The 24,705-nt window shown below is 30.2% G+C and overlaps 3 protein-coding genes across 3 annotated transcripts; 1 reads left to right on the top strand and 2 right to left on the bottom strand.

Moving 5' to 3' along the window:
- Nucleotides 1-179: 179 nt before the first annotated feature.
- Nucleotides 180-12,104, bottom strand: LOC126660454 (uncharacterized). The gene is made up of 18 exons (XM_050353978.2): nucleotides 11,796-12,104; nucleotides 10,748-10,981; nucleotides 10,000-10,095; nucleotides 9,342-9,394; nucleotides 8,952-9,048; nucleotides 8,626-8,699; nucleotides 7,983-8,100; nucleotides 6,773-6,883; nucleotides 5,257-5,333; nucleotides 4,627-4,693; nucleotides 3,763-3,828; nucleotides 2,722-2,829; nucleotides 2,479-2,609; nucleotides 2,232-2,298; nucleotides 2,026-2,093; nucleotides 1,833-1,932; nucleotides 1,327-1,397; nucleotides 180-907 (listed from the first exon to the last, which is right to left on the bottom strand). The coding sequence occupies exons 1-18, from the start codon at nucleotides 11,943-11,945 to the stop codon at nucleotides 442-444; spliced, it is 2,154 nt and encodes a 717-aa protein (XP_050209935.1). The 5' UTR covers nucleotides 11,946-12,104; the 3' UTR covers nucleotides 180-441.
- Nucleotides 12,105-16,042: 3,938 nt separating this feature from the next.
- Nucleotides 16,043-19,498, top strand: LOC126661134 (chalcone--flavanone isomerase-like). Its single transcript, XM_050354928.2, has 5 exons — nucleotides 16,043-16,169; nucleotides 16,878-16,973; nucleotides 17,398-17,556; nucleotides 17,830-18,053; nucleotides 19,220-19,498. Exons 1-5 carry the CDS (start codon nucleotides 16,106-16,108, stop codon nucleotides 19,376-19,378), a joined length of 702 nt encoding a protein of 233 aa, XP_050210885.1. The 5' UTR covers nucleotides 16,043-16,105; the 3' UTR covers nucleotides 19,379-19,498.
- A 126-nt stretch (nucleotides 19,499-19,624) lies between these two features.
- LOC126660929 (probable serine/threonine-protein kinase PBL10) lies at nucleotides 19,625-24,070 on the bottom strand. The gene is made up of 7 exons (XM_056104177.1): nucleotides 24,043-24,070; nucleotides 23,777-23,926; nucleotides 22,928-23,220; nucleotides 20,759-20,894; nucleotides 20,492-20,631; nucleotides 20,279-20,399; nucleotides 19,625-20,023 (listed from the first exon to the last, which is right to left on the bottom strand). Exons 1-7 carry the CDS (start codon nucleotides 24,068-24,070, stop codon nucleotides 19,728-19,730), a joined length of 1,164 nt encoding a protein of 387 aa, XP_055960152.1. The 3' UTR covers nucleotides 19,625-19,727.
- Between the last annotated feature and the right edge of the window lie 635 nt (nucleotides 24,071-24,705).

Genomic DNA, 24,705 nt, shown 5'->3' with positions numbered 1-24,705 from the left:
TGGCTCCAACTAGAACCGTTTTCTTTAAATGAACGTAATTTTTTAAAAATAATAAAGATAATTTTGTAGTGAATTTGAAGGTTAAATCTGGACTGCCGAAAAATCACAGGTGAACTAAAAGCTAAACCCGGAATGAAAAAGTATTCCGGTTCGCCACCTCGCCTCATGCAGCAATAATATGTCAATATTATTCTCCCATAAAATTGCATTATAACATTTACATTGACCGACTTTTTCATCAATATTTTTACCTTACAGCATACAACTTCGACAATTTACAGAAGAATAAACAAATTGGAAGTTTAGAGTCCATCCAATTATACAAGTTACACCGAAAAGCTCGTGACATAAAATTCAGCTTTTGGGAGGGTCATACATATCATTATAGCACGTATACTTGCTCGTTTAGTGGATTTTCATTTGTGTGGAAGGGTTTCGAGGTTACTTACTTGCAGTATCACCGGACCTCAGCTCCCTTTCAAGTTCATCAAATTCCCAATCACCAATCTCCTCCGCTGAATAGTCTCTAGCATCATTCCCAAACTCCGATTCTAATTTCGCTAGTTCAGCTGCTGGATCAAGCACCTGCTGTTCCTCAACTGCAGGTGATTTCAGTTGTCTGTCTGTCTCTGATTTTGGTGCACTGGCATCTTGTGTCTCCAATTTTGGTGCGCTGGCATCTTCTGTCTCCGATTTTGGTGCGCTGGCATCTTCTGTCTCCGATTTTGGTGAGCTGGCATCTGGACTTGATTTGCGGGTTGGACTTCCTAGTGACTTCTCAGATGTGGTTTCTGCTTTGGGGGTAGGTGGAGTCTCCAATTCTAAAGTTGGTCTCTCGATGGATTCAAATTCCTTTCTCAACTTCTCAATATCATCGAATAGTTCTTTAATCCTTGTGTCGTCTTTCCTGGATAAATAAGAAAAACAGAATAGTCAGGATGCGAATATTAATATAGAAGAACAACATAAAATAAATAACATTACACGTGAAATTTGATTTTCATAATAAGAGTACAGATTTGAAAGAGCAGAGGAAATAAATATTCATATAAAAAATGTAACACAGGATTAATGTGTTTATGCAAGACATTTTATATCCACAGTAAATTGAGCGTTCACATCATCTATGAATCTACTAATTTCCATCAGTGAATCGAACTAACTGAAAAATGTTTCGTCCACAGTGGCAACTCAATGAAAGAGTTAATCAAATTATGAATCTTTAATTTCAAATATCCATCCAGGCGAGACCAAAATGGATATACACACACACGCGCATGTATATATACATAAACAAAGGACTTCTAATAATCTCAGATTTCTCACCTACAAACAGACCCTGGTTGAGCATATAACTGCTCCTTCATGTTATCAACCACGCTGAAGGTAGTTATAATCTGAAAGAGAACAACAAAATTACATCAATGTCTAAGGACTCTTTTGCTACACATGCACGTACTGAACATATAAAAGAACGCGGATTACTGACAAGTACGAATTACTGCATAACTGTGCCACAGAATAAATTTTTCATCTAGCTGGAGAGCATATTACAGTTAAGTTTGACTCTTAATTAGCATATGTATGAAAAGAAAAATGGAGGTTCACACATCATTGTATGTTTTGTTGTTCAAAATTAGCACTTCACCAAAATATTAGTAAAAGTTCATTCTAAAACTCAAATTAATAATGTTTGAAACATAGAATAGACACAGATTTGAGGAATCATTCAGCGTAGATCTAACAAAAAGCATTTTTCGTTTAGTAAAGCACAATTGAACACAAATATATCTTTGTACATGAGCATGAACAAACCAAACCACATCATATACCTTGGCTTCATAATCCAAATATTCCTCCTCAAGATTTTTCCTTGGATGCAATGCTTTTGAATCATCATTATCCACGCTAGTTGCCATCTCCGAATCTGACCTGTAATGATCACAGGAAAAATTGGTAAGAAAATTTTACAACTTCATCGAATTAATGCACTTCAGAACATCAGCAATGCAAAGAATACATTACCTTTCACTCAATTTCTTTAGGTTTTCCACAAATTTCGCAATACGACTGATAGCAGGCCCCAACTCTTTCTGCATAAAAAGTTACAGATAATATCAAGTGCATGCATGCGCACGGGCATGAACAAAAGAAGAAGATAAGAAATGCAGACAGTAATTGTGTACTTGTAACCACTTGCAGATAATACCCGTCAAACATAATAATCATACCTTGTAATCAGAGAGGAGATTGATTGCCAAGTTCACAAAATAGTCCTCATGTCTCTTCAGTTCATCACTTCAATTTGTATATAAGTACCCAAAAAAAAAAAGCAATCAGGTATTATTATCAGTCTGATTATGACACAGAAAAAATTGAAATATGCATTTGCATAGCAGAAAGAAATAAAGAAATATCACAGAGCAAAATATGGCTAAGCCAAAACCAAAAGGGCAATATTTAATTCAAAATGCATACTCGACTTGCTTCTCCTTCATTTCTGTATATGAGCGCTGGAGAACCCAAGTATCTTCCATAAAATTAATCCAGGTACTAAGGACATTGGCTTCTACCTTGCATGTAGCAATAGATTTTGACAGCTCATCTTCCTATTAGCATGTAAAATAAGTATCTCAGATATTTAACTCATGAGGATGTCCAAAGACTTTTTGATACAAATGACTTTTGGGAAGAACCTTCAAACAAGAACAGATTTTGCACCTTTGTTTTCAAGTGCTCAATGATTTGGTTATTAGCTTCTTCAAATTGATCTCTTTCTTCCCTGGCATTGCGAAGTTTTGCATTTGCAGCAGCCAAAGAGATATTAACCTACACCGCATTGACCAATTTTGCAATCAACATAGGACAAGGGGATATTAAACTACAAAAGAAAAAAATCAAATGTACAGAAGATGCTGACTGATCCATGGTGAAGATAATTTGAATGGAAATATGAATTATGAGATCTCATTTCAAAATTACAAAAATGTCAGCTACCTCATTTACGCAATTCTCGAAACCATCACATTGAATTTGAATGGGAAGGACCTCAAGAGAAGGGAATCACAAAGATAATATTTAGATTTAACAGTCGAAAGTACTCAACTTGATTAATTTAAACACAAAATTTGATTAGCCATTATGGATGGCAAATTGATTGAGCTGCACAGGAAATTACTATTTCAAAACTATCCTCCAATTAGTCAAACTTGTAAACCTAACCTCCTGATTTTGACTTAACTAGTCAAACAGAAAGTAAACATGTACTACTTCCATCAAAGTGAATCTTTAGATACAAGGAATGATACATGGCGTTACATGCTAGTTGTCTTACTCTGCAAAATGAGTGCAATAGTGTTGGAAAAACAAGTTTCTAAGCAATTCCCATTCATGACATCTGTTTTACCACATCTTTTAGTGAAAATAGCTGAACAGCAGTAATTGTGTGTTTCCTTAAAAAGCATGCGTGCAATTTACCCCTTATAATATGAAAATTCAGTTCATGATCTAAATACAATAAGGTTCTTACTGACTGTTGGCGGATTATGTTACAGTAGGCAGTTTTAGTGAGAGTAGATTATTTTCCAGAGCTATATGAAAATGTCCTCAGCTGGAAAGGTCTCATGTGGCAGTGCAATTAGTAACCAAAAAATTTAAATTACTGACAAAAGCGAGAAACGAAACAACAATTATCTAAAGAACCACTAACTAAAAAAAAGAGAAAAATAAGGATAGGAAGAAAACAGGCCAGAAAGGCAAAACCTTTTTCAGTTGAGCTTCAAGTTCGTCTCTTTCTTTTTCAAGTACAGAAATTTCAGCTGATATTTCCTGTAAGGGACAAAAAGATCCATTCTAAGTAAATGTTGTGTGCTAGTAGCAAGCAAATTGAACTGTAAAGAGAACAAATTTATGTAGTAACCCTTTGGCTAACAAGTTCATGTAGATATATAACTGTTGCTGCAACAAAATTGAAACTACCAAGGTGTATCAATAACCAATTTAACATAGCAGTCTATTTGTGATGAAAAAATCAGTATTCCTCCATCCCAAAATGATAATCTTATTCTTAAAAACACACATATTAAGAGATATGATTATTGTAGCTGTAATATTGTAATTCTCTAACATATCCCTAATTATTATGAAGTGAGATTTTATAAAATTAAATGATAATTCGGAAATACAAGATTGTATTAAGGATTATCAAAATCAATAATTTGTTGTCACTTTTATGGTTAAAAAAGATCAACAAATGAATTTTACAGATATTTCATTTAACGCTTAATTGCTTTAGAAATACTGAATTTAACGTGTTTTGCAATTTTAACACGAACTTTCAATTTTGGCAATTCGGACACCAACTTTAACTTCTGCAATTTAAATCACCGAGCAATTTTCCATTAAAATATTGCCGCGGTGGACGTCAGAACGGTGTATATTCAGGTGTCAACATCAGCAATTTTTACACGGTACAAGAGCGGTATACCATGACCCAAAACTAGAGTACCAAATAAGCCTAGTAGCCTACACCCAACATATCAAAAATAAATTGACATATTTCACTCCCGTTCCCATATCACGTTCCGAATTGTAACGTGTACATGGTAACTATGGAAAGAACATTACCTTCTCTTTTTCACTGGCTTCATCAGCTTTGGAAATACGAACTTTCAGAGCCTCTTCTTTTTGAATTCTGCCAATAAAAAGCACAGAGGAAACAAGATCAGTCATTAGTTCCAGATGTACCGATAATTTTAATAACATTTATTTTGGGATCATATATTCCAAGGTGCTTTGGAGTTTTTCAAGATCTTGTTCCTTTATCTCAAGATGCATGCATACAGATAATAGAGTTTGACGATCTATTTATTTTCATCTACACGATATCCGAGGAAAAGGTAATATTAGTGAGCCACCTAGATAACGAACTTAATTTTGTTAGCTGACAAATTTGTTAAGAAATGTATCTACTCATATCCAGATTTGGGAAGGATTTGAAGTCCAGGCAAAAGTACAACAGACTTCCTTAATGCAAGCAGAAACCCTTTGAATCAGTCCATGAGGTACAATACAAGAACAGGGAGAAAAAAGAAATAGAATAGAACTGCGCTGATCAAGGTCCAGAAAATCAAAAACCAAGATAATCTAAAAGAAACACTATTCAGGTCGAAGTGAAAGATCTTAAAGGTGTAGTCCATAGTTCTTCAGAGGGAAAGGACTGGACCTATAAACATATAATTCTCAAGTTAATTATACCTGTGATCTAAGATGCGCTTTTCAGATTTTGATGCAGAACTAGAAAGGGATTCTGATAAGACCTTTAACTTGTCAACCTGCTCACATAAGCAAAACGCTAATAGATTAAGCAGTGTCAAGGGAACTTAGCAGCTTCCAATTAGTATGAACAATATAGGATGATGCACAAAAGTTAAGACCACAAATGCCAAACTCAATTCAAAAGTATAGCACCACTTAAAAAAAAACGCAACATGCCATCCTCCACCAATCAATTTCAGTTAATTAAACAAGGAACACATGTATGAAGGGACTAGAATTGACAAAAATAATAAATAGATCACCACACAACTGATTGAAATTCAACATTGAATGAAATTTCTGAACTGGGGCTGCTTAAAGAACAAATTATGGTAAGGCCAATAATAATGCATGATAAAGGAAGTCTCACTTCAATACAGGCTCAAAATGCATATAGCAGCAATTTAGCTACCAAAATATCTTTAGATTTCTGTAAGTAATTCATCTGATGCAACCCGGCAGATATGGATACAAAAATATTACATTACAGCTCAACAATATCCGTGTCAGAAGTTCTGAAGCAGAAACTTCCATAATATCAATATTAGAGTTTTTAGTGTAGGCATACTAATTACTATCATTTCTTCCATTTATTGCCTTTTCTTAGCATCTTTTAGCTTCTAAATTAGCCGCCAATAGCATTGGTGTGGACACATTTAATATTCTTCCAGTGACATAATGGTATCTACCTTGTGTAATTATGGTTATCTTACTATTCCAATGCCTACATTAGTTATGCATAAAAAACCAATACGTCTTAGGCCAGTTGGCTTGCTCTAGGTAACCCCATCCCCAGTTGCACGTGCTCATAACGTAAAATGTGCTTCCACATTTAAAATGGACAAAAGTGCAAGATCCACTGACATTCTGCTAAAACATTCACCAATGTCATTCAAAAAGCAATCGATAAAAGAAATAAAGAAAATTACTATAAGGCCCCTCACATTTGACATAATTCACACTTTAGTCCCTCCTGTTTGAAAATAAAACAATATGGCCCTTCACTTTTGTTCCGTCAAAAGTTTAGTCCCTCCATCCATTTCTGGTGTTAGTCAACGAAGTCAAAGGACTTAGGAGTAAATTAATTTTCAAATATGAGGGACGAAATCGTTGACAAAAACAAAAGTGAGGGACTAAATCGTTGAGAAAAATAAAAGTGGGGGACCATATAGTTTTGTTGACTTCGTAGATTAACACCAAAAATGGACAGAAGGACTAAACCGTTGACAGAAACAAAAGTGAGGGGCCATATCGTTTGATTTTCAAACAAGAGGGACTAAACTGTGAATTATGTCAAATGTGAGGGATGTCATAGTAATTTTCTCAAAGAAATAACATAGAATGGCTGAAACCTAGATGAAAAAGATGCTGCACAGATAATAAAAGCTAAGCAGCTGCAAGCATAAAGCCATGATTTCAGAGAATTAACTAAGATCAAAGTAATGGAATGGTATACCTTCTGAGCATGGACCTCTGGAGAGTCTCCAAAATTCAAATTTTTCTTTTTCAAATAAAGCCCTTCCAGTCTGGAACAGATACGAATTTGTGCAAGCGCTTTCTTCAGGGCCTGTGCAATACAAGATTAGATTTACTTGTTTCAGCTTTGCATCCAACAAATGGTCAAGAAGTTGTTACATGCATTTAGAATAATGGAACTGCAAGATATGACGATTTCAACTAAGAAATGAGGATGTGGTTTTACTATAAAAAATTAATCTTTCTCAATCCCTAAAATATAGAAAAAAGTACTTTGTGCACTAGTATCAAGCAAGAAAGTCAAATATATGTCGACTTCAATTAAGATATCATGCTGTGGTTTTATTATAATAATTACTCTGTACCTATAAGATGAAGTATTTATTGTACTAGGCTTAAGAAGGTTGATTTTAGCTACTTTATCAATATCTTCCTAAAATATTATCATCGGAACTCAAAATAATTAAAATATAGTCACAATTCAAACTTAGCAGTTGATAATAGCAATGTGATATATCAATAAATAAAATGAACTTTTTATTATATGGAACATTTTTCAATTTGAAATGGAAGGAGTAAATCATTTTTCATTATTTTACATATAATAGTGATCTTGTAAGTTGTAATTCTACTTTTCAGACAAATAATTCTATTAGTGAGCGGAAATTCATTTACTTACTTTCATTTGTACAAATTATATAAGATTAGTTTTATCGAACGATGTCCCTACAGTTTTACTTTTATCAATTTTAGTGAAAAAATCCATATTTTTGATAATTATATATTTCTTCAAAAAACAATAAATTGATAATAAAAATGTAGGATAGTGATAAAAAGTAAATATTTAAAAATATTTAAATCAGCAAGTAAAATCAAGTTGATTTAAAAATAAAAATTGAACTTTATATTTTTCATTCTGGACAAACGGCGTCAGCACCTTCCGTAGGAAAAGAACCTAACTTTAACGAAAAAAAAGGTCAAGGACTCAATCTCTAGAAAATAAAAAGTGCAGGAATTCAATGTCAGAAAAGATTAAAGAGGACCCCTGATAATCACATTTCATAATTCAGATAAAAACTGGCATCAAACAAAGCGGTCGTATCAACATCATATGTACCTGAGGAAAGCCAAACATATAAAGCAAAGCACTAGAACGAAGAAGAGCTTATAATCAAAATATTCAAGCTGACCTCTATACTTTCTTTAGCTGTTCCATCAAATCCTTTCTCCTGGCCTTCATTTGATGGCTTTTCAGAACTAATCATTCCTTCAAGTTTACTCTTAAGCTCAGAAGTTTCGGCATCTATTCTGCAACCACCAGATACACAGAAAGAGATGTACTATTTAGAAATGTCCATTGGGTTTCTTCAATTCATCATTGATATCTAAATGCAAAAAGTACCCTAAAAATAACATGCCAGAAATATTTTGTTTGAGGTAACAACAGAACTATCCAAACCCAAGAGAAGAACGTCTTGTCAAAGACCAAATCTAATTTGACCAAGATCGAATTGGAGTTTGTGAATTGAAAGGGAAGGATAGTATAGACCCAAAAATATCAATAATATGTACAAAAAGGGAGGGTGTCTCTTTCAAAGTCTTAAAGTAGGTAACAAGATAGCAACATATTAATCACAATAACTGAGAACTATCAAAACGCCTAGAACTATGTACAGAAAAGAATAAGCTCAATTAAAAAGAAGCATTTCCAATATGAAACTTCAGTAATTGTCCAGAAGACAAATCTCAATCAAATGTTTCAGAATAAGAGCATCAACTTAAGAAAACGGCTTCTTTTTATTCTTAGAAATGAAAGTTTTTGTTCTCAATCACCTTCCAAGATCAGCATTAATTTTTAACCCTGTTACGGCACCTTGTGCAAATTGAAGCAATTCCTCCCGCTTCACCTATAAATTTGCCAGAAAAAGAGTGAGAGAGACAAAAGGTCGAGATAAAAGGAATAAAGAAAAGGTAATGGCCTTTATCTTTTTAATATCTATTATTTAACAATCAAAAAATTGTACACTATATGGTCACACGTAATTCTACATGCTAAAGAATGTTATCGAGTATTCTGCAATTAAACCTCTGCAGGTTTCTAATGCATTCCATGATTGTTTGCAAAATCTGAGTGAAGTCAGAATTCTTCATGTCTTTACCAAAACTTCATCTTGGTAGCTGGCAAAAGCTGTAGCTAGGTCTTGTATGCTGCTCACTATTGCATTATGAACTTCTTTTCCTCTAGTTAGACAGATCCTGAGAGAAAACAAATTGTTGTAGAGGGTTAAGGAAAAATTCAGGCTCAGTTTAAACATTCAAGGCTAGCATTATTTACGCCACAATAGACAAAATATCAAATAGAGAGCAAACGAACTCTAAGTTAAATTAAAAATATTTATTAATGTAAACTAATCAAACTTAGATTTCTACCGTACCAATGCCACTTTTATAGCTTATAAAAATGAACGGGCCCAGTAAGATAACAAATGCATGCACTTTAGTACCTAGATTAGGCCTTAATCAATATTACAAATAGCCAGCTAACTCACCCAAATATCACCAGGAGCAATGAAATCTCTTCACCATTTGGTGCTTCAAGGATCTGAGTCATCAAAAAGAATTAACCGGCAATTAACCTCTATGATCACCATGAACTACGATCACTTAATCACTAGCACATTCAAAATGGTATGATAAAATCACGTTTCATACCAGAAAAAACAATTAAATAGATAAAACATATACCAATTCTACCTCACAATATTAAACTATGTGTTCCTTTAAGTATACCCCTCAACTACAATTACCTGAAAAGATTTACTATTCCGTGAAAAATTATTTCCAACATAAACTATTTCTTAAGAAAATGAACTATTTTCTGTTACTGCATTAAAAATCAACCAAAAACTATACAAAACATAAGTTTGTTTACTAGAAGTGTAACTCAGTTCTAATTTGTTAGAATAGAAGAGTAGTTGAACAAGGAATTGTATATTTATTTAACCAATGGCATGCAATAATAAGTCATAGCAACTATAATTTCATATGAAACTGCATTAGGAACAGAGTCCAAGAACCACATTGAAAATGCTAGTGTATTGGCATGTTTACCACATAATGTACACCATAAAATCTAAACTAAATTGAATTTTGCATGATAAGCTCATCTTCTAATAATTCTCAATATCAGAAAATGTATAAACATACCATGGACAATGTGATGCCTTCCAAAGCTTGACTTTGAAGAAAAACATCACGGAAATTCATTGGTTCACCTCCTATATCAGAATCATAATACAGTACCTGATTCAACATAGCAAAAAAATTAAACCAGGAGCTTGAACAAAGTTATTTCAAATTATGAAGCATTTCTCACAAGTATCTCAAGTTCCAACTTATAACTGCTTCATTGCTACAAGAATTTGAATTGTATGAATGAATATGCAAAAAGCTCGCCTCATAGTAAAAAATATAATAGAACTACTTAGCTGAAAAAAGTCGATTTCAAATTATGAAGCATTTCTCACAAGTATCTCAAGTTCCAACTTATAACTGCTTCATTGCTACCAGAATTTGAATTGTATGAATGAATATGCAAAAAGCTCGCCTCATGGTTAAAAATATAATAAAACTACTTAGCTGAAAAAAGTCGATGCATAATGCTTTACAATATTAAAGATACTGTTCATTGTTTGCATAGTATTTGAAAAGTCTACATTCGCAAGAACTAAATTCGACTTTGTTCAGTCAATTCTCACCCGTCAATCACAAGGTCATAGTTGCGAGTATCATATTCTCTTAACTAAAACAAAAGGCATAAAGTCATACTACAAATGACATTATTGTGCAAGATTAGAATTGATTCGATTTCTTATACATTATTTATTTAGTCCCAAAACACACATGAGAGGACCAAACTACCAATCCCTGACATCATTAAAAAAAAATCACCCACCATAGACTGCTTTCTTGGGCTTTCCCCTCCATCATCAGGATAAAGGTGCTGCTCAAGTGTCCTTTGTTTATCTTCAGAAGAAGCTGCTCCTGCTCCTGCAGATAACTTCTCAACTTCATTAAGCACAAGCAACCATCTTTTCAGCAACATAATCCTCTCAGGTCCTCTGCAAGTAACAGCAGCCTCCTCAAGTCGTTTAATAGTTAGCTTAACACTTTTATAATTCCTATTCCCCTGCATAATAATATCCATTCAACTCAAAAAATATCAAATAATAATGTATTGCTGTAAACACACTAATTGGAGAAAAAGCTATACAAAGTAAAGTGAAATTCAAATAATTAGCTATTGAAAGCTCAGAATTGCTGAACTTGAACAAACAATACAACAAGAAACAACTATAATTTAAGCTACTTCTACTTCAATGGGAATAAAGTAGTTTCTATGAACTTTGATAAACATATCAAAAATAAAAAGAATAAGCAATTAAACATCATGTAAGGTGCAATCACTCAAGAACACCAGAAACAATCAAAATTAAATTACTTAGCAATTAGAAGCTACCAATTTGGTTTAACTTTAAAGTAACAATGCAACGTTGAAAATAGAAAGAGTCGTCAATTTATATGAAATACAATGACAGTCGTCATAATAAGACACTACACCGACACGATCAAAATGGAATAAACTAGCTGTTCGGAGCTTAAAAATACTTATAACACTGATTAATTACCTGCAAACACACATCATACAGTATACCACCAAACAAATGAATCAGTAACCTACTTATATAGTCAATTACACTACAGTATCGACATTGATTCAATTACCGATCAAGAGCTCAAAATGCAAATATGAAATGAACTATAGTTTCACTTACACATAGTACAATGTACTCATTTCTACAAACTAAAAACCCTAATTTTGACCTGATTACTATTTACTCTATAAAACAGCAAACACGAAGCAAAACTATTGCTACAACAGGAAGTCAAAATTAGAACTGATTAAAAAGCAGAAAAAATAATTAGAGGAATAAGGAAATTACAATGCGATCTTGTAAGATTTTGGCTCCTTCAGCGACGGCTTGACCGGCTTGATGCACGACGGAGTCAGCATAGTTTTTGACGGCGCGTGTGAGGTTATTCTTGTTGCCTACCTCCACCGCCTTGTTCACGGCGGATCTTAGCCATGACATCTCTTTGATTGTGTACAATTTTTTCGTGTGGAAAAAAAAACTGAAGGAAATGTTCAATTCAAGAAGCTTAACAGTGATAATATTTTTCTTCGGTTTGTGTGTTTTTTTTAATTTTTTTTATTCAGTTTAATTGTTTTTGTTTCGTGGAGTTTAGTTCTCATTGGGGTATATATTGGAGGTGTGACAGTGCACCATGTTTATTGTAGTCTTGACTCTTAACCAATATGATAAGGAAAAAAGGTCATTCATGCCACTAAGTTTAGGGTCTGGATTAAGTAAACCATCAATGTCCGGAAAGGTTCATCCATATCCTCAACGTTTGTAAAGATGAACAATAAGACCCCTTAATTTAACGTTGTTTCATTACTCCTAAGACTCCGTTAATCTAATCATACGTGGCAAAAATAAAAAAATTCATTTATGCCCCTAAAGTTTGGGTCGGAGATCAAATGAGCCCTCAACGTTTGAAAAAGGTTCACTTATGCCTCCAAAAGACACTCCTCCCCTCTGCGTCCCCCATTTAACACTGCCTTATTGCTTTCCAGGCTCTGTTAATAATTATAGGTACATGTATTCATCTTACGATTACAAAATAGATGTAGGAAGACTCTAACAGAAAAACTTTATGCAATTATGGTACCTTATATATCACATACATTAACTACAATGGTCACACACACACAACATATAGAATGTCATTAGCTATAAAAAAAATTTAACCTTCATTAGTCGTGTCGACGAAATAAATATATAAAATGTTATTAGCTATAATTGGCACATTGGCGATAAAAATGTTTTACTTGGTGACTGTATTGAGTCGCATATCGATTTTATTGTCATTCACGAGTCTTTAATCGGGCCTTGCTTCTTTTTCTTTTTTGAATCAAAGTCTAACTCTTTTTAATTTTTTAGAAAAATTGACAAATATTCAAATATGAAAGTTGTCACTGTAATTTTGAGAACATTTTGGGCTAAACCCGTATTTTGTGTAAAAAAATCCTTTAATTATACTAAAAAAAACCTTCAATTTTTTTAATTTTAAACTATTTGTTTTATATTTATGTATAATTTCGCCCCTTTTAAAACACAATTTTAGCTCCGCCCTTGGGTTTGAGTAAAAAATGTTTTTATGAAAAAAAAATATTGTTAATAAATTTGACAGGTTTTGAGCCTTTTTATTATTTTCTTTCTACGTTATTTTTTGAAAACTTTAAAATTGCAATCTAAAAAGAACTGAAATATTTATAATTTTTAGAAAATACATATTTATTTATATTACTTATAGGGTATTGGATAAAAAAATATTTAGTTATTTTTAGAAAAAATATAAAGTTGACATATAGTTTATAGTTTACTAGTACATTCACCCTCGCTTTGCTTCGGGAGTATTGTAGTTAGACAATATTGATTGGACAATAAAATCCTAAATGAAAAGATTGATATATACATTTATGTGAATGAGTTTTAGAAAGGTAAAAATAATTCAAGATAAAAAAATTCAATTACAGACGAAAAAAATTGAAGTATAATAAAATAATCTTTTTTAACGCCCTTATCAGAAATAAATAAAACATGCTTGGACATAATTGTATTTAAAATTAATTTTAAGATTATTTATCTGTTCATGTATGTAAAAAATATTAATTCTTATACTGTAAATCCGTCTAATATCAAATACGTGTTTTTATTTTTATTAAAAACACATTGTTGAAACTTAAAAACACTATATTAATTATTTACCATGTAAAACCATTACCGTGACTCATACGAAGCAACTAATACCCGCTAATAACTATTAAAATTAAATATAACGGGTTCTTTTATTCACATCTTTTTAAGAATATTTTTAAATACTACAAAACTCAAAAAATGATAAGCGACTAAAACGCATGTCTATTTATTAATAGCAATAATAAAAAGTATTTTTTTCTCTATTTAAATATCATTTAGTTAAATTGAAAAAAAAAATTACATGCTAAATTTATTCTAAAACAATTGTACTGTGCAAAATTAAACTTAGAAAAATGATGTTTTTTTTATAGACTCCAGTTATTTCCATGATTATAGCCCTCTACCAACTCTTAAGAAATTGAATTAATGGGCCAATTAATGGTTGGAGTGTTTTGTCCAATACTAATTTTTAATTATACTTGATGATTAATAATTTTAAAATTAGGCCACCTCCTCTCCGATATTTGGAATCCAGTCAATTAAGGCCAGAATGGATTCAAGGTCATCAGCTCAACGTGCTGTCAAAGGCTGCGTTTACGGGTTAAACGTAGCATTATTTAGTTAATTAGCACCACTTAAATTGTAGCGTTCATTTTATCGGCTATTCACATTCGTTTGATTTGACAGCCGTGTCTCTAACCCTAAACGAACATCACATTAAACAAAGTTCATTTTCATCATCTTCAGCCGTCTAATGTTGTCTCAAATTCAAAAAGAAACTTTAAAAGTCATTGCAATAGCCACTATCAAGAGAAAACGGTGAGAGTCATCTGGATACACACGGAACAGAGAAAAGAAGCAGACTTCCGATAAGGAAAAAGATCAATCGCATAGAGTAACATTGAAACTGCATACACTGCTTTTACGTTTTCAATTCAAAATTATATTTCTCTTTGAATATTCTAAATTTATGTATATGCGAGGTGAAACGCAACAATCAAGGACACATGCAAGACCGATAGAAAGACCAACAGTGAACTACTGATAAGTTGAATTGAATAACCTGGATCTCCTGCTTTCTGTCTCTAATACCAAGAGATGAACAAAATAAACAGAGTTAGTAGTAAAGTCGACAGTAAAGAGCTCACTTGTAGGTAATATAAGCAATACAAATTATCTAATTCATTATTTGTACATGAATAGCTTGTGTAACTGGACTTGTAATTCTGAAACAAATTAAAGAAGCTCAATTAGCAAACAATTAATCGGTACTGCAACTAATTGCTAACCTAATGAAGAAGATGGAAAATGAAAGTTGGTAGTCTTCTTCAAACACTGAGTTATATATTGGTTTAATGTTGAGGTAAAGATTGAAGGATATAAACAGAAAGTGTGGACAGGAAGCTGCCACATGAGACAGCTTAACAGCTGTAACCATTTGGATAAGCTCACAAAGAAATATAACTTCTCCAAGAAGGTGCTTCTTCAAGAAGTTGCGCACTATTTACCGTAAAGGACATCCATTTTCAATTTAATAACAGCATGTGGCTTGTTGTAATAAGTAAAAGGCGTAAATACCCTGTTATTAATGTGTGATTGTGTTATATTCCAAGGACTGAATAGTAAAAAAGGAATGAAATTACATAATTAGACAGCTAATAAGGCACTATTTCAACAAAACCAGTTTTCATATCTATTGAAGTAAAGGCGGTGCGAAGGTTAAAAAAGAGAGAAGCAGAACACTGTTCAATGAACAGTGATTTTTGCTTCTCTTTTATAAGTTAGTATATTGATTAGTAGTCCATATAACTAATTTTAGAGTTCATTTAGTATTTAACTAATTTTAGTTTGAAACATGAAAGTCACACATGAAAGCTATTAACTCTAGATTATAGTTGACATCTGTATTTTGTAATTTATAGTTTTACTATATAACTAAGTTTATAAAAAAATGAACTCTATTCTAAACATTCTAATTTGGAGTTCATATTTCTAAAAAATATAAAAAACCGAACTCTATTATAATCTTTCTAATTTAGAGTTCATATTTCTAAAATTTATATATAAAAGAGTGAACTCTATTATAAACTTTCATGTTTATTTTAGTTATTTCTTGTGATACCAAATGTATCTCCCATTTTATAATTTATAGTTCATTAGTCCATAACTAATTTTAGTTTGAAACATGAAAGTCAAACATTTTCTTTTAAAAAGCATTAAGAAAGAGTAAAAATAACATTTCTCTAGATTATTACATATTCTTAGCTAATTTTTTTTGAACTGTATATTCTTAGATAGTTCAAACTGCCAAAATTATGGAGAAGTTATTATTAACAATAAACCTCTTAGTTTGCTATAAATAAATTTCATAAGCTATACCTAACTCCATATATATATATATTTGAAAATCAGTCTTTCAAAAATTATAATTCCAATTAATCTCCTTCTTCTTTACCTAAATATATTCTTTTATCTCTCTCTCAGTGATTATGGAGAAATTTTTGTTGATTTCATTGTTTTTCTATGTCATTCAATTACAAGTTATTTCTCAAGGTACTTTAATTTAATAACTTTTAAAGCTATTAAGTGTGAGTTTTTTTTAGAACATATATGGGAGTTAGAATGCTTCAAATTTCATTTTTCTTTTGACAATTCAATCTTTGTCTGTATTTTTCCATTTAACAAAAAAAAAATCAATCTTTGTGCACATTTCTTTTTTACTTTTCTATTGATATTTGACAAACTTGAGTTGATCATTTTCTTTTATAAATTTTCATCTCATATTTATTGTTGAACAGAAATATATTAAGGTGTTCTTTTAAGTGTTTTCTAGAGTATATTTTTTTATTTTAAAAAATTTATATGAATTTAACAAAATATAATTTTTATATATATTTCTTTAATTTTTCTATATACAGTTTATGATGTACTCTTGTAAATAAATCTAAAACATAGAGTTTCTCATTAAATTAATCATTTAATAACTTTTATAAAATTCATAATTTTTTGTAGAATTACAAATTAAAATTAAGGTTACTTGAAAAAAAAAGTAACCCTTGAAAACACTTTTCTTTCATACATACATAAAGTCCTATATAAATGATTATTTACTGTCTATTATGAAAAATCTAATATGGTAAGGATAATAATGATTTTGTAAATTATGATACACTACACATTTGTACAAATTATTGTTTTTTTTTCACGTACAAATTATTGTTAGCTATTTGTTTAATATTTAAAATGTTATTGCATTTGCAGCTCAATATGTCAATCCAAATGAAATTGAAAATGTAAGATTCTCAACGATAGTGAAGCCTCCAGCCTCAAGTCAGACATTGTTTCTCAGTGGCGCAGGTTCTAATCTAACTAAACCATTATTGATTGATCTAAGCTAATCGGTTCTATTAAAACTGAATTAACAGAATTAAACGATTCATAAAAAAAACACAAAATTTAACGTCTATTTTCATTAATTTTGGTAAATATTTTTTGGTCAATTCGGTTAGTAAATTTTTTAATCTTAATTAAAATTAAGTGTTTCAAAAATTCGGTTAACCGATTGTCCTTTACATATATTATTTTTACCGGTTAAACTAAGATAACCGACTAATTTTGTCGGCTCGATTTTGGTTACAACTACTAACTCCAATGGTTTGGTTAAAAAAATAAATAAAAATAGTTAATTTGTTTCTAATTTAATTATCCGGTTGGTTAAAAAAGATAAAATAATTTTATTATTACAATGTTAAGATTATAATATCATTAATTTGGAGATTAGGTGTGAGAGGATTGGATATAAATGGCACATTTGTAAAGTTCACTGCAATTGGAGTTTATATGGAAAATAAGGGTATTCCAATTCTTGCTGCTAATTGGAAAGGAAAAAATGCCGAAGAGTTGAATAATTCAGACCAATTCTTTACAGATATGGTTACTGGTAAACATTCTTTACAATTTTTTTAATTCAAATAATCTTCCATAGAAAATGTTATTTTTACAATACACATTATTTCAGTAAATTAATTATTAGAAAATTAGTATTTAAAAATCAACAATTATATTTATTTGATTGTTATTTTTTTAATGTTAAGATTATAATATATACATTAAATATTATTATTAAAAAATATTTATTTTGTTGTATTTCTATTTCAGAATAATTATAGATATATTTTTTAAAATTAGTTTGTTTAATTGTTTTGTTATAAAGGTGACTTCGAGAAGTTTACAAAAGTAACGATGATATTACCATTAACGGGGCCACAGTACTCAGAGAAAGTTGCAGAAAATTGTGTAAATATTTGGAAATCTCGAGGAGTTTACAATGCAGTACAAGCTAAAGCCATTGATGACTTTTTAAATGTTTTTAAACCCCAAACCTTCCCTCCTTCTGCTTCTATTCTATTTTCACAGTTTCCTCGTGGAGCAGTAGCGGTGAGCGAAAATTATAATATAGCTTTCTTTTTATGGATTAATTGCAAAAAAAAAAAAAACAATGGATTTTAGCGTATTTTGTGTTTATAACACGAACATTAAAATTTGGAAAATTAAGTTACTAATTTTCGTTTTTGGTCAATTGGAACACCGGTCTATTGTTTTTGAAAAAAATACCGACGTGACTGCTGAAACAGTGTATATTGTGATACTAACATCATTATTTTTCAACGGGGAATATATCGATTTCCAATTTGCAAAAACGTGAAAGTTGGTGACATGTTTTTCCAAATTTTAGAGTTCGTATTGTAATTATAAATCACGCTAAAGTTTGTGATTTAATTTGCATTTGACCTTCTTTTTTTTCGTTTCATGAGATTATATCAAAATAATTGAATGAATTTTTTAAAAGAATTAAAATGTTCTCATAGCATTTGATCAAATACACCATAACCTTTTCGTCAAATAACTATGTCAATTGACTTAATTACGCTATCTGATTGTAAAATATCTAGTTGAATTTGATTTATAACCTAGTTTTCTTTTCATAAAGGTAAAGACAATTTAAACTACCATTTTATCATTTTGTTAAATATATTTCTAATTGAACAATCTAGTCCGTCAATATTGCGTGTATATATATATATATATATATATATATATATATATCAGAGAGAGTCTATTCCGATATGAATTTCTTAATTGGATTTTCTTGACTGGTCCAATTATAAAAAAGAACTTTGGTTGAATTGAAATTTAGATATGATTGTCTCAATTTTGTAAAACTGACATACCAGACAATCTAATTAACTTCTTAAAAAAATTAAAAATATTTAAACTTTTTTTATATAATTAAAGAATATTTAAACTTATGGATAAAACAAATAATGTTACTTTATAAAATGATAAAAAATTATTATTTTTTATGAACTAATTTCAATTCTTTTAAATTCTCATAATTTCTTTTCTTTTTTTAAAGGAAACTTAGTTTAAAAATCAAAAAATAGTAGTAAATTTGATCAAAAGTTAATAATCATGGGAGTTATTTATTTTGGTCCAATGTCAAAATTTCTGATTTTTTTTTTCTGATAGAGCATCATCAGAATGTTCATAATGTATTAATGCATTAATTTATGATTAAATTAATTTGTTTTTGTTAATTACAGATTGCTTTCTCAAAAGATGGATCCATACCAAGAGTTGCTAATGCAGTGATAGAAAATAAACTACTTGCTGAGGCAATTTTAGAGACAATTATAGGCAAGAATGGTGTTTCTCCTGCAGCTAGACTCAGTATTGCTCAAAGGTTGGAAAAATTGTTTTAAAAAAAATAATAAATTTTTGGAGGAATACATTGTAAAATATTAATTTAATTTTGTTTATCTTTTCCAGAATATGTAAGAGATTCTCATTATTTATTAATTGCATACTTAATTAAGCATAAATTTTATTACAGTTTTAAATTTTTATTTTAGCTTTTTTGAATGTGAAATTAGAATTAGATTTTATAATTAATGCATGTGGATTATAATTGAATTGTGCCATTCTAAACAAAAAAAATATTATTAGACTAAACACAAACACGATAAATTTTTATTTATATGTTTGACATCCAAAATGCAAACACAACACGTTTATAATATAGATTATACAACACCAACGATACTTATAAAGCTACATTTGCTCAAAAGCCTTAATTACTTCTTCCATATCAGGTCTGTTAGCTAGACTATGTGACAAACAATGGGTCGCAATTATTGCGGCTTTTCGAGCTCCATTCAATGCATAATTACCTTCAAGAAAAACATCCACGACTTTAGAAAAATTTCCATTGTTCGTAAGGAACCATTCGACCAAATTTTGATCCATGTTCGGCCCTGCCTGGTAATTGTATGCAGCTGGGCGGCCAGATATGAGTTCAAGAAGTATAACTCCGAAACTGTATACATCTGATTTTGTGGTTACGCGACCTGCATCACAAGAAAATGTAATTTAGAGAAATTGTAACATAGATTGTGTTATGAGAATCTATGTTGCATGAAGAAACATCGTTACAAAAAACACAGAAACAAGAAATCAATTTTTTTTTAACAGAAATAGGTTATAATTATAGAGTTTTGTAGTTTTAGTCTTTTAGAAGTCTTTCGGTTCGACATGCAAACAAATCGCTGAAACATAGGATTTAAAAGTTTTCGTGCAACATAAATTAATGCATAACGTGGTACCTGCGTCTCGATACTCAGGGGCTGCATAGACAGATGTATCCAAGATCCTTGTAGAAACATGTGATTTACCATCTGGACGATCCTTGGCAAATCCAAAACCGGAAATTTTGGCATTAAAATCCTGCCATTTAAACATTTAATAAACATCATGTGTTAGATATGTATATAAACATTCATATCAAATTTTTCAGATATTAATATGTTTTGACATACGGAATCAAGTAGGATACTAGAAGATTTCAAATCTCGATGAATCACTTTGGCTACATTATGAAGAAAGGCTAGACCTCTAGCAGTACCAATGGCAATTTTCATTCTCAGATCCCAAGAAAATGGTTGAATTTGAGATTCTCCTGTCATAAAATATTATAAATATTTTATGTTAACATAGTATCTTGAATATCTTACAAGGAAACTGAATGCTGAAACAGAAATATAACTTTAAACTTGAATAAGTTTGATGCAATATTGTTTACTTACTAGCATATAAATGCATCTCCAAACTGTCATTGGGCATAAATTCATAAACTAAAAGCCGCTGATCTTGTTCCATGCAGTAGCCCAACAATTTAACAAGATTTGGATGACAAAGTTGTCCCAGATATTTTATCTCTGCCTATATTTATTTAAGGACAAAGGATCAATTCACTTCCTCAGTTTGGTACAAAATATCAAAAATGGCCCAATTAACAAAATTGAATCAATATATTAAACTCACAACTATGCCAAAAAAAATTGTATTAAATACCCCATTTTTTACTTTTCCTCCGAATAGTGAAACACATTTTCCATACAAAAAAATGGTAAAAAATTTAAAATGGTCCTTAATATTTATTCCATCCATTAACTAACATTTTATTATTTTTAATTATTAATTATTTTTTTATAATTTTAAAAGTTAAAATATTATATCAATTTTTAACAAAATATTAGGTATTTTTTCTGTTCTTGCTGCATTTTAATCTTCTTTCTCCTCTTCGTTTCTCCAACCACTGCTGCAGACACCAACACCAACCTTCACTAATTATTTTGAATTTATCTGCTTCGTGATGATAATTACTATAGTTTTAACCGAGAACTAAAACTGTTGGAAACTCAACATTTTTTTTTAAATTCAAGATAAATTCAGTGATTTTTTTTACGACAGTGACCTTTACGTCGTAATAAAATCATACACGGGTATCTTTTTTTTTTTAAGAAATTACGAATAATTCAGTAAATCAAAGAGTTCATTATTCATCCATAAATCTAAAATAATACTTATGATGCATCAACAATATTGTCAAAATATAGAGTGATTATTTTATGCAAACTATTGTGCCACTTTATTCGCACATGAAGTGTTAGCAATGTTGAGATATTTTAAATTTGTTTAATTTTTCCTTTTTTCATGTTTTTCATTAAATATCTTAATATTATAAATTTTTTATTATCTTATTATACGAATGATATGGCACGACCGTTGAATTGAATAATTATGAGAAAAATGATTTTTAAATATCCAAAATTTTAAATCTTTTACCGAATATATGTTTAGAATTTTTTTGAATAGTTTAATCTGTCAATTTAACGAATTGAGACCATTAAATTCAAATTCCGCTTCCATTATATATATATATATATATATATATATATATATATATATATATATATATATATATATATATATATATATATATATATATATATATATACTAGTGTTGCTTTATGTGTTTCACACGTGTCTCGTAGTGTGACTCGTCAAATTATCAAAAAAATTTAAAATAATATTTATAGTTTATTTTATTAAAACTTTAACTGACTATTTTAATTGTTATTAAAAAATTAATTGGCACTCAAATTTTATAATTATAGATAATTTTAATAGAAAATATAAAGAAAAGATAAAAATAGTAGTTTATTGAAATAGTTTATCTTATTTAAAATTCTATACAATTAAAAAATAATTAAAATAGTAGTAATCATTAAATAGGCAAAGTAATCTATTTTAATTAGTACTCTATATACAATTTTCTCAACATAGTAGTTTATTTTGTTTAGTACTCTAACTTATCTTAACTTAGTAGTTTATTTTAGTTAGTACTCTAATTTTAGTGATTATTTTAATAGTTTTTAATTAACAGTTAAATTTTATAAGTGAAAAGGATATTAATATAAATGTGCTTCCCCCCATCTGTGCTTTTATATGTAGTATAGATTATGAATATATAAATGAGAAAATTACTCTGAAGTCTTCTACATATATCACAATTTACACTTTCGTCCCTCTTATTTGGAAATCAAACAATACAGTTTCTCGTTTTTGTTTCCCTCAACACTTTAATCCCTCAGTAGTAAACTAAGTCAACAGACTCATGAGTAAATTAATTTTCAAAAATGACATACGAAATGGTTGACAAAAATAAAAGTGGGGGATCACATCGTTTATTTGGTTTTTGTTTTAATTTACTCATTTGACTCGGCTGACTAAGACCATAAATGGACGGAAGAATTAAATCGCTGAAGGAAACAAAAATAGAAAATCATATCGATTGATTTTCAAACAGAAGACACGAAAGTGTAAATTATGACAAATATAAGAGACCTCGTAGTAAATTGCTCTATATAAAATCATTTTGAATTTTTGAAAGCAAAAGGATACATACTAACCAACCATTCTTGTTGGCCTTGAGAGCCATGTAGTTGCAATAACTTTATAGCAATTGGCAAGCCTGTCTTAGACTTAGCAGCAGATTTTGATGAATGTTCATTCATATATCCTTTATAGACATAACCAAAACCACATTCGGCTATCAAACTCTCCGGAAGAAAGTTCTTTGTAGCTGCTTTTAATTCAGCATAGTTGAAGTTCCTCAAATTAGGGGATTCTAGAATTTCACCCTCTAACTCTCTACTTGAAGGTAATGTTGCATATAAAATATTGTTGCTTGTTTTTGTTTCTTCTACACATTTCAATTTTCAAAGAGTGTTAAAATAATTTCAAAAGAGAAAAAACACGGTTAATTGCAATTAAATACCTAGCGTTTTAACGTTTTTACCGCTTTAAAAAACACTAACTTTTGTAATTTTTGCAATGTAATGCACGAAACAAGTCGGCGGTGAAATTATGTTGATGTGTCCCACTAGCGTACTTCTGAAACGACGATGTTTTACAACATTATTTTACTGACGACTGGTCTTATGTGCATTAAATTGCAAAAATTATTTAAGTTAGTGATTATTAATTTGTCAAAATTTATAAGTCGCGCTTAAAGCGCTACATGTTAATCATTTATTTGCAATTCTCCAATTTAAACTCAAACAATAATCTTATTGTATTGGATCTTATAATATTACTAATCATAGCATCAACGATAATCCAATAAAGTAAACAGAAAGACTTTGAACATGCATAGTATTAAACTAAAAGGAAACTAAAATTTATCAAACACATAATTAAAAGGTCAAAATTATCAAATTAAAAGTTGTCAAATGTCGCATAAAAAAATTTGTAGATACCATATTGAGGAGAGCTTCCAGATTTAATTATTGAACTACAGCACAAGCCCATCAAAATAAAGCTCAACAATTTCCCTGCAACTGCAAATCTTAGTGGGCACTTGAATTTTTGCAGGCTAAATTGATGAGCATTGAGCACAAATATGAAAGCTGGATTTCACTTATTCCAATTTGTGAGAATAAAGTGACAAATGCTTTAAAAAGATGGGATAAATGGTGATGGTTCAAAGTTGATTCTGTTTTTTTGTAATAATTGATTGTCCTACCATACTTATGCAGCCTTTCCACTAGCATTCTTGTTTTTTCTTGGGCTAATGTATCAAAAAAAAATTATCCTTCTAGACCCTTTTCGATTTGGCCTAATCACTCAAAAAACCCTCACCTTTAAACTTTTTTTCAATTCCACCCCGACGTTGAAAATTTATCAATTTTACCCACTTTTAAATTTTCCGTTTTCAATTGTACCCCAATATTTTAATTTTTGTTAATTTTTTTACTTAAATGATGAAATCATTCAATTAATTAAGTCTAAACATGAAATTAATTTTTTTTTATTCAAAAAAGTACAAATAAGTCTTTTATTTTTAAAAACTAACTAAAAACCATAATCAAATTAACACTAATTTAAATTCTTAATTAATTTAACTAAATTTAAATAAATTTTAAAAATATACAATCAATATATGCGAGACATGGAGAATTTTTAAACAAATTTTCAAACGCAAAATACGTTAATTTAATTTTTCAGAGTACAATTGAAACACAAAAATGCAAAATAGGGTAAAATTGACAAATTTTCAACGTCAGGGTATGATTGAAAAGGGGCTAAAAGGTCGGGGGTTTTTAAGACATTAGGCCTTTCGATTTTACTTCGACGTCGTAAAATCACCGATTGTATCCAAATAGAAAAAAGAACTTATTGCTGAAAT

The sequence above is a fragment of the Mercurialis annua genome, linkage group LG8 (genome assembly GCF_937616625.2).
Source record: "Mercurialis annua linkage group LG8, ddMerAnnu1.2, whole genome shotgun sequence".
Lineage (NCBI taxonomy): Eukaryota > Viridiplantae > Streptophyta > Magnoliopsida > Malpighiales > Euphorbiaceae > Mercurialis > Mercurialis annua.
The sequence above is the reverse complement of the archived record's forward strand: the minus strand, read 5'-3'. Positions and strand labels throughout refer to the sequence as shown.